Raw genomic sequence first — 14,687 nt, 5'->3', positions numbered from 1 at the left:
TAAAATTTGTTAATCTCAAATGACGAAAATTTTATAGTTATTCAGTGGAAAGACGTAACAAATATATGAAATCAAAATATTTTAAATTTTATTATTTGGGAATTATTTCGAGAAAACAAATAGATATATGTATAAGCACAAAGCACGTATTCGAAAAACTAGTTAATATACAATATGATACATTCTTTTAAGTGAAAGTTTCGACACACTTTCTCTTCATTTTTCCAGAGATTTATGGCTTATAATAGCTTTGTTCAAATCTGATTTTAATGTAAATTTTTGTTCTTTTAACTCTTTGTCAATTGTCCATTGTTAATTCATTGATAATATATAATCAGTAAAGATAAAATTATTATCATCCACTCCATTTGATGATAAGATTTCATATTTTATATCTGTTAATGATCGAAAAACAAATATTTAGCTAGACTATAAGAAGCAGATACAGACGGACCCTTGCCGTAACAATGTGGAAAAATGAAGAATAGCATTCCAAGCATTCCAAGCATTTCTTTTTTTATTTGATATAAAAGTAGTAGAGAAACCAAATGAGCAGAAATATGGGATTGAAAAATGAAACTGAAGCGGTCGAAACAGATCAACAGGAAAGCTCCTAGAAGGATTATATTTATACTTCTACACAATTGTGAATCATAATTTATTATTTTATTATGGATTTGAATATATAGAAATATTTTTGCATAATCATTATAATAAAATTCAATAAATTGAAATAAATTGCTACTTACATTGGAAATTAATATAATTATTTTTATTTATTTTAATATAATTATTTAATATAATAATTATTATATAATAAAATTACAGTAAATATAATGTCCTTTTTAAGCAATATAATTGCAATTTGTCGAAGAGATATTATTTTAAGATAATTTTTGGATATTTGAAATGGTATCGTTTTATTTTTTTCAATCGATATTGAATTGATAAAATATCTTAGTAAATATGAAAATAAGAGAATAAGAAATTTTACATTATGTTAAATTATAATAATTTGTTATGCTTTGCGCAAAAATTAATATAATTTTTATATTTTATTAATGTTTAATATACAATTTTTTAAATATAATTTATAACAGATTTCAGGATTCTTTCGAACTTATCTACTAACTATTACATATCAATGCGTAGCCAGAAGACTCAGCATATGCTGCATTCTGATGCCAATAAAGAAAAGATGGAGAGATAACCCTCCAGGAGATTTTAAAATTGTATGGAACTCGAAATAGTAAGCTTAATTTTAATTAAACATAATTTATTTTAGCTATTTCGATCTTTTTGGATTTTATATTTTTTTCTTATTTTTAGTAATACAGAAGTGAGGATTTTGAAGAATCCAGAATATTTTTATATGACAAGGGGATCCAATGAAATTTATCCATTAAATATCGTTAGAGGAACATATTGCAAAGATACTTCACCTCGTCTCTTAATAAATCGGAAACTTTTACATGTAATTTTTATGTTAATTTTAGCAGTAGTTAAGAAATATGAAGATTAATTGCATGTCTTATAAATACATTAAGTCAATGAGTCAATATATTTTATAATTAATTAATAAAATAATAAACATTATTTTTACCTTTTTGTCTGTAATAGAAATTTTGTAGTTCACAGTTATCTATTTTTTTAGATATTGTTGATATTATTTTGATTTAATTTTCCGATATTCTAAACAATTTCATTTAATATATAAAAGTAAGAAGTAAAATAAATTTAGTAAAAGTAAAATAAATTTAAAATATCTTCCTCAGATTCGGTTATTCTTTTATCTTCTCTTTGTATTTTCCTTTTATCATATTACTGAATTGATTCAAATCTTTTTTCTTCAATCTCTAATACATCCACATTTTTCTTATTTTCTAATACATTATTGATTATTGTGTTTTCTCTACTTACTATACGTGTACTTCCGTCTTCATTTTTTTTCATATTTTCATATTTGAAAATATTCTCCCCATTTCGATTTTTCTAATTTCTCGTCTGATCTTGGTCTTCTCTCTCCCTCCTTATTAATCTTTCAATATGTATAATTATATTATTAGTTATTTTGATATATTAGGCCGTATGTTTTTGTTATATATTTTATTATATATATATTATTAGTTTCTATAACTAAAACGTTTATTAAATACAAAAATTAAAAAAAATTTTTTAAATAAAAACAAGAAACAAAGTAAAAGCAGAAAAGTCTGGAAAAATAGAAATAAAAATAATCTACCAAGTGAGACGTGAGGGAGGGGGAGGTATACATTTAAAATACTTATTTTAGTTTTAAGTAACGAAAACTTCACTGATGTTCATACATATCACGTTCATATTTGGAAAAGGAAATCTATCGATCTGTCAATAGTACGTCGCTCTGAATTTTATTTATAGATTAATGATAATCAGCAATTCCTTTAATTCGAGCAATTCCTTTAATTGTGTAGAGTAAACAACTGTTGTATCAGCAAATGCGTTGTGTATTTTGCGCGTCGCCTTCCTGAAGCCACGCCGACTCTATGTTCCTTAACAAAAAAATATCCATTTTGTCCCCGTCTATTGTCCCTAAAATTTTGGAACGGACCATGGAAACTTCCTTTGTATTCAACAATTCGACCAGTTTAAACGTATATCCCCTCCAGTGCCAGCACACCGTCCATGCCCCTATAACGTGCTGGCACTGACTACAGTGTACAGTTGACTCTGCATTATTCTAAATCAGATGTTAAGCAAAAGTGGAAATTAAAAAGCAAAGGCCAAGAAATACCTCACATAAGCGGCAACGTGAAGGAAAATCTGAAGGATAGAACGAGAATCTACAAGGAATTAATTAAATCGACGATTTTTATTTTGTCAAAAAGGTAATTATCACATTTTCTTAATTTAGTAATTCAGACTAAAAATAATCCTTCCATGTAAAAGGTTTTACGCGTCAATCGATTTATAGTATGAATAAAGCGAGAAGAGAGAGATAATATAGAATTTTAAAAAATTAAATAAAATAATATACACATACATATAATATAAATACGATTGAATTAAACAATAACATGAATAGACTCTTAGATACATTAAATTGCAGTTATGACTGGTAAAAGCTATTGCAGTAATTAAATTCTTTCCATAATATAAAATTTACTATGTACAAATGTATATTTTATTTTTAACACACATATATATTTAATGGTTATAATCAGAAATTAAAGAATTTTGAATTTAAATTTTTTTATAAATCTTTTACTCTTCCTTCTCATCATTCGGAAAAATTTAGAAACGTACACGAAAAATATATTTTCTTCTAGAATTTGCAAACATTCAGTTATCACCTATAATTAATACAATTAATTACAATTAGACTTTTATTAGTCGTAAGATTACATTTTAGTTACGTTGAGAGAGAGAGAGAGAGAGAGAGAGGGAAGGAGAGAGGGAGAGAGGGAGGGAGGGGGAGAGAGAGAGAAAGAAAAAGAGACAGAGAAAGAGAGAGAGAGAGAACGAGTGTGCTGCATACATATATTTCTTTGTATGTGTGATAACAAAAGTCTTTTATTGGTTGCTTACGGATAATATATAGTTTCTATTTTCTCTTTTCCCTTGCTTTGTTGCTTTGTTTTTCTAACGATTCATATTTTATAAACGTGACAATTTTTCTTCCGTCCACTTTCACTCATGTTCACTCATGAAACTAACATTTATATCTCGTTTTATGCTATGAAAAATACTGCAAATATAAATGTTTCAAAAATAATTGCAAAAATATTATTCTATATTTTCTATGATTTATTGAATTAATTATAGAGATTATTAAGTAGAGAATTATTAAGTTAGAATTGCCGTTATTTACGTGTCACTTTCATATCATAAAATGAAATAGAGTCAATTAAATTTAAATAAACAGATTCTATAAAGAATAATTGTTTTCTCCTTCTTATACATCTAAAATTTAGACTGCCATCAGAAAATCATCATAAAATGATTGTGTGACAGTTTCTGTTTAATTATTTCATAAAAAAATTATGAAGCTTTACATAGAATACACTATCTGGAAGAAATCAGCTTGATTTATGTTGTTTCGTGTTTAATAACATAATTTCTATATCTTCCTGTATATCTTGCAGATGCCTAACATAAAGCTACAGAGTTCCGATGGCGAAATATTCGCGGTTGACATCGAAATCATAAAATGTTCAGTTACTATCAAGACTATGTTGGAAGATCTCGGTATAGACGAGGCTGAAGAGGAAGTCGTGCCATTGCCGAATGTTAATTCCGCGATCCTCAATAAGATTATACAGTGGGCTACGTATCATAAAGATGACCTCCCACCACCATCATTCGAAGACGAAGCCGAAGAGAATTCTAATGATGATATCAGTTCATGGGATGCCGATTTTCTAAAAGTAACTATCCTTTGTAGATTACGTTGAAACTAAACAAAGTCTAGAATAAATATGTATTATGTTACTCAAGAGAATATTATATTTAGGATAAATTTTACTATAATTTTAAACACGAATATGTGTGTTTCATAGGTTGAGCAAAGCACTCTCTTCGAATTGATTCTGGCAGCTAATTACCTTAATATCAAAGATCTCTTAAATATCACATGCAAAACCGTCGCCAATATGATTGAAGGCAAGACAACCACAGAGTTATGTGAAATATTCAACATCAATCGTGATTGTAATATTTCAGAGGAAGAACAAGAAGAAGAGTGCATAAAGAAAGAAGAGAAGAAGAGTGTGAAGAAAAGAAGAAGGTAAAATCTTCATGTAGAACATTATTGCATGACTGGTTTTAGTATTTAACAATTTTATTATTTTAATAAATATTTTTTTAATGAAAATAAATTTTTATTTTTTTCCAAAAATGGTCAATTAATTGTAATAGAAATATTAAAATTACGTGATTACTATTTTCTATTTTACTATTACATCACTATTATTTATTTCCATTTTATAAATATAGAATAGTAATTGTCAAAATCACCACGTTTTAAATCTAAAATGAATACAAAAGTCAAAATAATGTCATCTAATATCGGCGACAACCAAAGAGCTTCGTGAAATATTCAACATCAAAAATGATTGTATTATTTCAGAAGAAGAACAAGAAAAGCGGTTGAAGAAAGAGATGGAAAAGAGTAGTGTGAAGAAAAGAAGAAAGCAAAATCTTCAATGTTGCATGGCTGGATTTAAATGGATTAGAATTTAACAATTTTATTATTTTAACAAATATTTTATTAGTGAAAGTAAATTTTCATTTTTTTATGTACTTTGAGAAATGATTAACTAATTGTAATAAAAATATTAAAATTATGTGACCATTTGCTATTCTACTACTACATCCACTATTATTTATTTCCATTTAAAAAATATAATAGAATAATAATTGTCAAATCTTACCATATGTTAAATCTAAAATGAATATAAAAGTCAAAATAATGTCATCTGACATCATATTGGTGTCAAACTAATGAAAATATATAAATTTGGTCAAATTAATGTTATAAGGTCAGGGCACAGATGGATATTATTAAAAGATAATGTATTTTTGAGAATTAAAATGTTTAAAAATTAATACTTTCTCTAGATGTATAGTATATAAAATTGCACGAAAAACAAGATATTCATGTTTGCTATGCGTGCTTTGTAAGATTGTACAAACTATAACAGTTTTATACCAAAAATTTTTCAATACTTTCCTTTATTTGATTTTAAGTAAAAGAAACCTTTCCTTAAGTGACTTGTCTTTTGACCAGATATCAAAAATAATCACATTATATCTAAGAAAAATTATAAGTAAACATAGTTAAAGCTTAGAGATTCTATAGTCATATCCTTAAAATTAAACATTCACATATAATATTGCTTGGTAATTAATTATAATATATTCATATACAATATAATAAAATTAATTAGCAAGCTATTAAAATTTATGCTTTTAAAGAAATGCATTTTTCTATAAATTATTCAAAGAAATCTAGATGTCTTGCGCGAGAGCTACATACAGAAAAATCTTTTATATAAAGATGAAAGAGAAATTGTGTGCAAACGATAAATCTAAAGAGAAAGTAAGCAAGTGAAGAAATATTGTATATGAATAATGATTGTAAATTAAAAATTATTGTTTCTATTGTCAAATTTAGGTATTATAAAAGCCATAAATATAATAAATTTATTAATTTATAATGTTAATAGAGGGAAATGTCATTTTCTGAATTTTTTCAAAGATATTATGCTAAAATATTTCTATTTAAATCAACCGTAACAAAATAATAAATCATAGAATTTATAATAGTGGAATAAATCGAATTTTTTCTGTTAAAATACTAAAAGTCATTGATCGACTTGATTGGAAATATATAATAATCTGTAGATTTTGATATAATTTGCATTCGATTTTATTTGTTCTGTAAATGATTGAAGTAAAATATTTTATAAATATTTCTGTTCTTTTTAATAGTAAAATTTAAATAAAATTTAAATAAAAATTTAAATAAAATAAAATAATGAAACAAAATAGAAATTCAAATAAAATACCGAATTGAAATTTCAATAAAAAGTAAAATAAATTTTCTTGTCTTTTTCCCCACTTTGTCAGAGATTTATGGCTTAATAGTTTTATCAAAATGTGTTTTTAATGGAAATTTTTATTTTTTTGACCTTTTGTCAACTGTCCATTAACATTGACTAAATATGCTACCAGTGAACATAAAATTATTATCATCCATCCTATCCGATGATAAAATTTTATTATCAAATTTTATCGGTTAACAGCAAAAGCAAATATTTAGCTAATTATAAGAAACATAGATACACATATAATAGACCGATCCTTAGATAAAATCAAAATGAAAAGAATTTATATTGAATTTATATGTATATATGATTATGTGTCGTATGCTTGCTTCAATGCCACATATTCAATCCCACATAGCCGAACATTTAGTTTCATCCCTACTATTCTTACTCAAGATAAAAAGAGACATGCCTAGAATGCTATTTCTATTCTTCATTGTTTTCGCATTGTCTCTTACGGCAGGAATCGGACTATTATGTATGTCTAGTAAGAAAAAATAAACTTAAGAAAAGACTATGCACATTCCGATAGAAATAGACAGACTCAAAATTACAATTTAGGTACGTCTCCAAAATAATCTGTAGGTATTATACCTCTTTCTTTTTCTTCTTTTTTCTCTCATATAGACAGGCTTTGAAAAATTTCCATTATACCATTAACAAAGATACCTTAACTGATTCAAAGATTTTGAAAAAGTAAATTTTTCTTATAAAGCCATTCAGTGCATTTCTCGGAATTTGTAAAGAAAAAAGTTCACAATGCTTCACATAAATGTACGCACACTAAATAAATAGTTAATACATTTGGAATTGAGCTCGTTTCCTACGGTCGCAACAATGGATTAACAAGGAAACTCCTGGATTTTCACTTAAAAGATTAGGATTTTATCTACAGCATAATGCTTTTGATGTATTGGAGAATGAATTAATATATTTTATCAAAAAAAGATTATATCTATACTTCTGCATTCCACAATTGTCAATTTATTTTCTTACGGATAATTTGAATATATAGAAATATTTTTGCACAATCATTATAAAAAAATTCAATAAATTAAATTGTTAGTCACATTATAAATTAATATAATTATTTTTACTTATTTTAATATCATTATTTTATATATATTAATTATAAATTAATATAATAATTATTGTATAGCAAAGTTACAGTAAATATAAGTTTTTTTTAAGTAATATAATTGCAATTTGCCGAAGAAATATTTTAAGATAATTTTTCGATATTTGAAATGATATCGTTTTATTTTTTTTCTTCTGTTTGTATTTTCATTTTATTTTATATAACATACTGTTCAATTTATGTTTCAAATAATAAATGTTTTCTCCAATCTCTCCAATATTTCCACTTTTTCTTTCGCCCTTTCATTTGAAGCATTCATTATCATGTTTCCTATGCATACACATACATTTTTATCTGTATACCTACCTTCAGAATATCATATCTCGATTGTGTATACATATGCGACTTTTGTTTGAGTTATATATTTAGATAATAATAAAATCTTCTATGAAGCTTCTATTAAGTTAATAAAAAAAATTCGATATCAATAACTTATAACATGATAAAATTGGCAACAACCAAAGCGTTAATATATTTATATATTAATAATTAAATCGCAGAGAGAAGAAGAGATAATATCTTCTCTTTTATTTTTTTATTGATATTATTACATCTCTTATATTCGTGATCAAGTCGGCATTGCATTATGAACATCTGGTTGACAAGAGTTATTGATAAGAGAATAGTGGAGTTAAAGAATAGCTGTCAAACTATCCGGATACGTTTACGTATACGTGTCGTTTATTCCTGCTATTATCCGTTGTTTGTGTGTCTTCTGTGTTTCTCATTAAAGTTCCTTATTATTTTTAGGAATGTTTTGTTATTTTACGTGGCCCGCGAGTGCCCGATTGCATTGATACATCGAAGTCATCGCCGCGGACGTAACAATATATTTCAAATTATTCACTTTCTTTAAAATATACATCAAATACGAATGTTTTGAATTATTTTTTGCTCCGTCTTAAATTTTCGTAAATAAGTTATTATAATATAAAAGTATTAAAAGAAACAAGAAAGAAATTTTGATAAAGATATAAAGATGATAGCATTAGTTAATAAACGTTAATATTGTATTGTTGCCTTTTAGACTACGCACTGGATTACATTCTTAATAACATTACGTAGTAATTTTGTTCTAATAACAACAGTCTTTATAATTCTATTAATTATTGATTTCTGAACACACACACTATTCTTATATATATTAAAGCGATTATTTTTGAATGATTAATGCAATATGTCAATTTCACTTCATTTATTTCTACTTTTTTTTGTATGCATTTTTTATGTCATTTCTTTTAATATTCAGATCGTGACAAATAAAAATCATAAATTTTACAGAAAACATTGAATTTCTTAAAAATTCAGTTCCAACTGTCTTAAATCTTCAAATAGACACTTTTGTAAATAATAGGCAATTGACATGGTATTTTAATGGTCTATATTTTAATGGTCTAAAAAGACCATTAAAATGACATTAAACAAAGTCATTAAGTTAAGTCATAAATTTTCAGAACAATAAGGATTGGAAAAGGAAAGAAGTGGTCTAAGAATTTGTTACAGCTGCCTTCATTGACCAATGAAATCTGTATACTGATTCGTAAATGAAACGCATTGGAGCATTTGGAGCATTTCTAAGCAAGAAAAATTTTTAGTGTGAATCACATGAAACACGGGTACGTGTCAGTCGTATGGGGGCAGTGGAGGAATACAGAACATATATTTGTGATTCTTTGCACATACAAGTATATATATATATATATATATATATATATATATATGATATAAGTATATATATACGAATTAAGTGACTCAAAAGCAAAAATAGTGTTTGTTGTTTTTTTGATCATCGTTTAATTCAATCGTTTTCAATGGCAGAAATAACACAATTGCCGGACGAAATTATTGTTTTTATTCTAGAGAACAAGAGCATCACCATAAAAGATGTCATAAATTTTAAGTCTACGTGTGAAAGATTACAGTGCATAACACTGGACAACTGCTTCTGGAAGAAAAAAATTTGTCAGAGGTACTTTTATATATTTATAAGCTTTATATTAATTTTAGACTTGATCAATATTCAATATCGCTCAACAAAGTACTTTGTGAAAATAATGAGAAGGGACAATTAAAATTATTATAATATTATTTTAGTAATTTAAATTATTGTCTGTTACTTTTACTAAATATTTTTCGTTTCGGATGTTACAATTTAATACGATTGTAGTAAACAAATTAAAGCCAAAATCTCGATGCATCTAAAAGTTTGACAATAATAAGCTTTATCGATTAATTCTACATTATTCTACTATTTGATAGCTTTTATTTGCAGTTCATGATATTCGTTGTCATCATACACTATAATTTCAAACTTTTTAAAAATAGAATCTATTATTAAATTAGAAGCACAAAATTTTGTCCTGTTTTTTATCATTGTCTTTTTGCATGTTGAAGAATTTGTCCTTTTTTACATAAATTATTTTAATTTAGTCAAAATATAAATTTTAAAGAAAATTTTTCATTATTGTTGTGTATTAATAGTCGTAATCATTTTGATTATTTCGATTTTGACTAACACGAAGTATTTATTTTATAGTGTATAAAATGTATAAATACATAAAATTAGATTGCTACTGCAGATTTTCATTGCAACTCTAAAATTAGCAATAGTATAATTATGTGTTTAAATATTTATATAATACTATTCAAACAAGAACACAACACTAACATTTATTTCAACACTTATATTTATTTCAAGATTTATTATTTCGTTCAAAATTTATTTACATACTATTATTCACATCATACTATTTTTACGTTTCATAAATAATTATATTCTTTACAACTAAATAAACTTGTAATTTTCTTAAAATTTTCTGTTTATACTTAATAATTTCTATAATTTTACATATAAATATCATATACAATCATCTATCTATTTGAAGATTGTAAAGAATAAATAACTTTTTATTCCATAATATCTTTTTAATTTTAATTTTTATTTTAATGGAATAGAGATTCAAAATAATACATGTTTCATTTTTACACTCGAATTTTTATTTAAATAAGATATAAGTACAACAAACTTAAATATATGTGAGATTATTACAGCAGATGCATCATAATATCACATTGTGTGGATATTTATAAATTGCCATCCATAGTATAGCGATAATAATAATTTGATTAAAGAAATCAATATATATTTTTCTATTAAATATTGAAAAAGATATAATATTAATATTTAGATATAATATTAATATTTTTAATATTTACAAATCATTTAATTTGCTCTAAATATTAATTAAAAATTTTATTTTGAGGAAAATATATTACTCGCAATTTATTGTTGATATTGTAGTGTTATTAATAATCAACATAATTCTTAAGAATTTTGTATCTTAATTTTAGATGTTCTACTGCAACGAAGACGTATTACTTACAAAAGCTGAATAAAATTGGGCATTTAAATTTTGAAAAACAAATTATGTTAATTATAAAAACAAAAACAAAGTGTATCAAAAAGCTACATTATTATGTATCATTAATGTCCGACAATAATTCAACGAAAATTGACAAAGAAGAATTGGAATTTGTTCTATTTTCCACAGTTAAAAATTCCATCACTTATCATTTTGTTTTAGATGATCTTAATAGAATTAGTTCTACACAATTACCACGGTAAAATTCAATAAAAAATTGTTATTAATATTTTAGACCAATGTAATTATTGTATAGTTAACATTTAAATTTTTTCTAGGTCACTTGATTCTCATTTAACGTTGAACTATAATTTTGATTTAATTTTGAATTGTTTAATACAATATCGCTTTATGTATAAACAAATCAAATTTTTAACTAAGCCGATCGAAAAGCAGCTTCCAGAACAGCAAATCACTATTTTGGCACAATATTTTTTACCTTATTTATCTTATTCGGTTATAAAAAAATGGCTAGACGATATTGCACAAGACGTATTAATTCACATTAAAATTAAATATCCTTCCCATCCAATATTATCGATGTCACCGGAAAACTTTTATTTTTGGAAAGCAAATAATATATTTGATAATTTCTGGGATCCAACGGAATCAACACAAATTATATGTGCACTTAAAGAATATGTTTTTTCTCACATTGGGATAAATAAATTATTTCAATTTCTCTCATTGATAATACCAGATCTCGATGCTAAATATAAAAAAGTAAGAAATTTTACATTATGATAAATTATAATAATTTGTCATGCTCTGCGCAAGGAGTACTCTAATTTTAATATTTTATTATTAATGTACAATTTTTAAAAATATAATTTAAAACAGATTGCAGACTACTTTGTAAATTATTTATTAACTATTACGTATCATTGCATCGCTAGAAGACTCGGTATATGTTGCATTCTGATGATAACGGAGTGCAAACATCTTCAAATCATATGGAAACCGAAATAGTAAGCTTAATTTTAACTAAACATAGTATATTTGAGCTATTTCAATCTTTTTGGATTTTATATATATATTTTTTTCTTATTTTTAGTAATACAGAAGTTCAGGATAATGCCGAATATTTTTATATAACAAAATTCGATGAAAGTTACCCATTAAATATCGCCAGAGGAACATATTACAATGATATTCCACCTTGTCTCTTACACAATGACAGACTTTTACATGTAATTTTTATGTTAATTTTAGCAGTAGTTAAGAAATATGAAGATCAATTGCATGTCTTACAAATATATTATATTAAGTTAATGAATCAATATATTTTATTATCAATGAATAAGATAATAAACATTATTTTTATCTTCTTGTCTGCTATAGAAATTTTATAATTTACTGTTATTTATTTTTTTAGATATTGGAATATATGTTAGACACTTTTAATATTATACTGAAAACATTGAATATTGTGAATTATAAATGGAAATTCCAATTCTTATACACTTTTCTACATTCAAAGGAGTTAAGATATAATACTCGACAGACAAATAGTACACATCGAGTGATCTTACGGCAGACTGTAAATAACACTTTCTACGAAAGAATTACAAACATAATAGAGGTAGATTATTATACATTGTATTTTAATTATATTTTGTTTATATAACAATATATAAAAAATTATTTATAATTATATATATGTATATATATATATATATATATATATAATTATAAATAATATGATTTTTTATGTATTGTTATATAAACAAAATATAATTAAAATACATATATATATATATATATATAACCTAAAGCATTATTTTAGAAATTTAATGAAATATTATTCACAAATGTTGCACAATTACATTTTTATAGGTTGGATCTGTTGCAATAAAAGAAGAAGTAAAAAAAAACATAAAATATTCTGTGGGAATTATAGTAAAGCATTATGTACAACGTGCATTTCTTAATTTATCCCCTAAATATCATTACGGTGTAATAATTGGTTGGCATCATACGTGTAATTTAATATTCAAACAGCAATTGATAAAGACAAAAGCACATCAGTTTCCATATCTATGCCCGGAATATGTCAGTAAATGTATATGTGAAGAAATATCAAATACTATCGGACCATACTACATAATTCTCAGCGAAAATAATAAAATATGTTACGTCCGACAAGGTATGAATATTTATAGCATTCTTATAAATCACTTATGTTTTACGAGTATCATTGTTATTCATCTTTACAACAATTAAAACATTTCTTTAATTTCAGATGATATATCGTTATGTTTACCAAGAGAAATCAATAACATAGAAATTGGACGATTCTTTTATAAATTTCAAGGAACTCATTATGTACCAAATAAATACTTAGAACAAAATTATCCAAGTGATGATACCGCTGCAATTTTGAAATACTTGTGCAAGAAGAAAAAGTTTTTGTGAATTTTTAAATAATTATTACTCTCTAAAAGTGAATCAGTGTATTATTATTGTAATCAGTGCTGTACTTATGCTTGCTTACTGCTTACTTAACTGCTTGTAATCAGTGAATATTTACTATTTTTCAGTGATAATACACTGATTCACGCTAATGAAAGTAGCTATGTATATATACTACTACTAATAAATATAGCAGATTTTGTTGTTTTTCAACGAAGTTATTTCACAAATCTATATTATATCTATATCTATTATATTTATATTATACTAAGTGAACTATTTTGCATATATAAGAACATATGCATATTAATGATTTACTTATACTAAATAAATATTATTTAGAATATATATATAATATGCGATGTATAAAAAGTAATTACATGGACATAAATACATACATTTCTCTATTTATTTCCCTTTCTTTTTCCTTCTTCTTTCTCCCTTTTGTGTTCTCTGTCTTTCCGTCTCTCTTTTAATCTCCATTTCTCAATCTTTCTCTTTCTCTTTTTTATATCTTTTTCTTTCTTACGAATTTTTTTTTCTTTCTCCTCTTTCTCTTTTTTTTCCTCTCTCTCTCTCTCTCTCTCTCTCTTCCTTTCTTTCTCCATCTATTTATTTATTTATTCCTTTTCTTTTTTTAATACTTTTTTGACTTCTTTAACTCCAAACAAAAAAAATGAAAATCAAAAACATTAACAATATATTTTTAACATTTTCTTATTTATTCTCTATTTTATACTTTTGTTACGGATCTTAATAGAAATGTTTTTGCACAATTACTATGATAAATTTCAACAAACTAAACTAAATTATTACTAACATTATAAATTAATGTAATTATTCTGTAGCAAGTGTATAGTATATATATGTAAATCTTTTTCAGACAATCCAATTTGTAAAAGAAATATTATTTTGATGCAATTTTCTGATATTCTAAACAATTTCATTTAATATATAAAAGTAAGAAGTAAAACAAATTTAGTAAAAGTAAAACAAATTAAAAATATTATCTTCTCGTCCTCAGATTCAGTTGTTTTTGTCTTTTTTTTATATTTTCCTTTTATCACATTACTGAATTGATTCAAATCTGTTTTTTCTCCAATCTCTAATACATTCATATTTTTCCTT

General features: G+C 24.8%; 2 protein-coding genes across 3 annotated transcripts; both read left to right on the top strand.

Annotated features, from left to right (window-relative positions):
• Positions 1-2,687: 2,687 nt before the first annotated feature.
• Positions 2,688-5,199, top strand: LOC105252836 (S-phase kinase-associated protein 1). 2 transcript variants are annotated; one of them, XM_020028014.2, is made up of 4 exons: positions 2,688-2,867; positions 4,125-4,406; positions 4,539-4,765; positions 5,108-5,199. In XM_020028014.2, the coding sequence occupies exons 2-4, from the start codon at positions 4,125-4,127 to the stop codon at positions 5,151-5,153; spliced, it is 555 nt and encodes a 184-aa protein (XP_019883573.2). In that variant the 5' UTR covers positions 2,688-2,867; the 3' UTR covers positions 5,154-5,199. The 2 variants fall into 2 exon arrangements, with proteins under 2 accessions (XP_019883573.2, XP_025263541.1); XM_025407756.1 differs by having other exon boundaries at positions 5,111-5,193.
• A 6,600-nt stretch (positions 5,200-11,799) lies between these two features.
• On the top strand, positions 11,800-13,647 carry LOC112637643. The gene is made up of 6 exons (XM_025407760.1): positions 11,800-11,870; positions 11,988-12,115; positions 12,202-12,337; positions 12,523-12,729; positions 12,984-13,293; positions 13,390-13,647. Exons 2-6 carry the CDS (start codon positions 12,069-12,071, stop codon positions 13,560-13,562), a joined length of 873 nt encoding a protein of 290 aa, XP_025263545.1. The 5' UTR covers positions 11,800-11,870; positions 11,988-12,068; the 3' UTR covers positions 13,563-13,647.
• Positions 13,648-14,687: the final 1,040 nt, after the last annotated feature.

Source organism: Camponotus floridanus, unplaced genomic scaffold (genome assembly GCF_003227725.1).
Source record: "Camponotus floridanus strain SB8 unplaced genomic scaffold, Cflo_v7.5 scaffold188, whole genome shotgun sequence".
Taxonomy (NCBI): domain Eukaryota; kingdom Metazoa; phylum Arthropoda; class Insecta; order Hymenoptera; family Formicidae; genus Camponotus; species Camponotus floridanus.
Note: the sequence above shows the minus strand (reverse complement) of the source record. Positions and strands in the feature narration are given on the sequence as shown.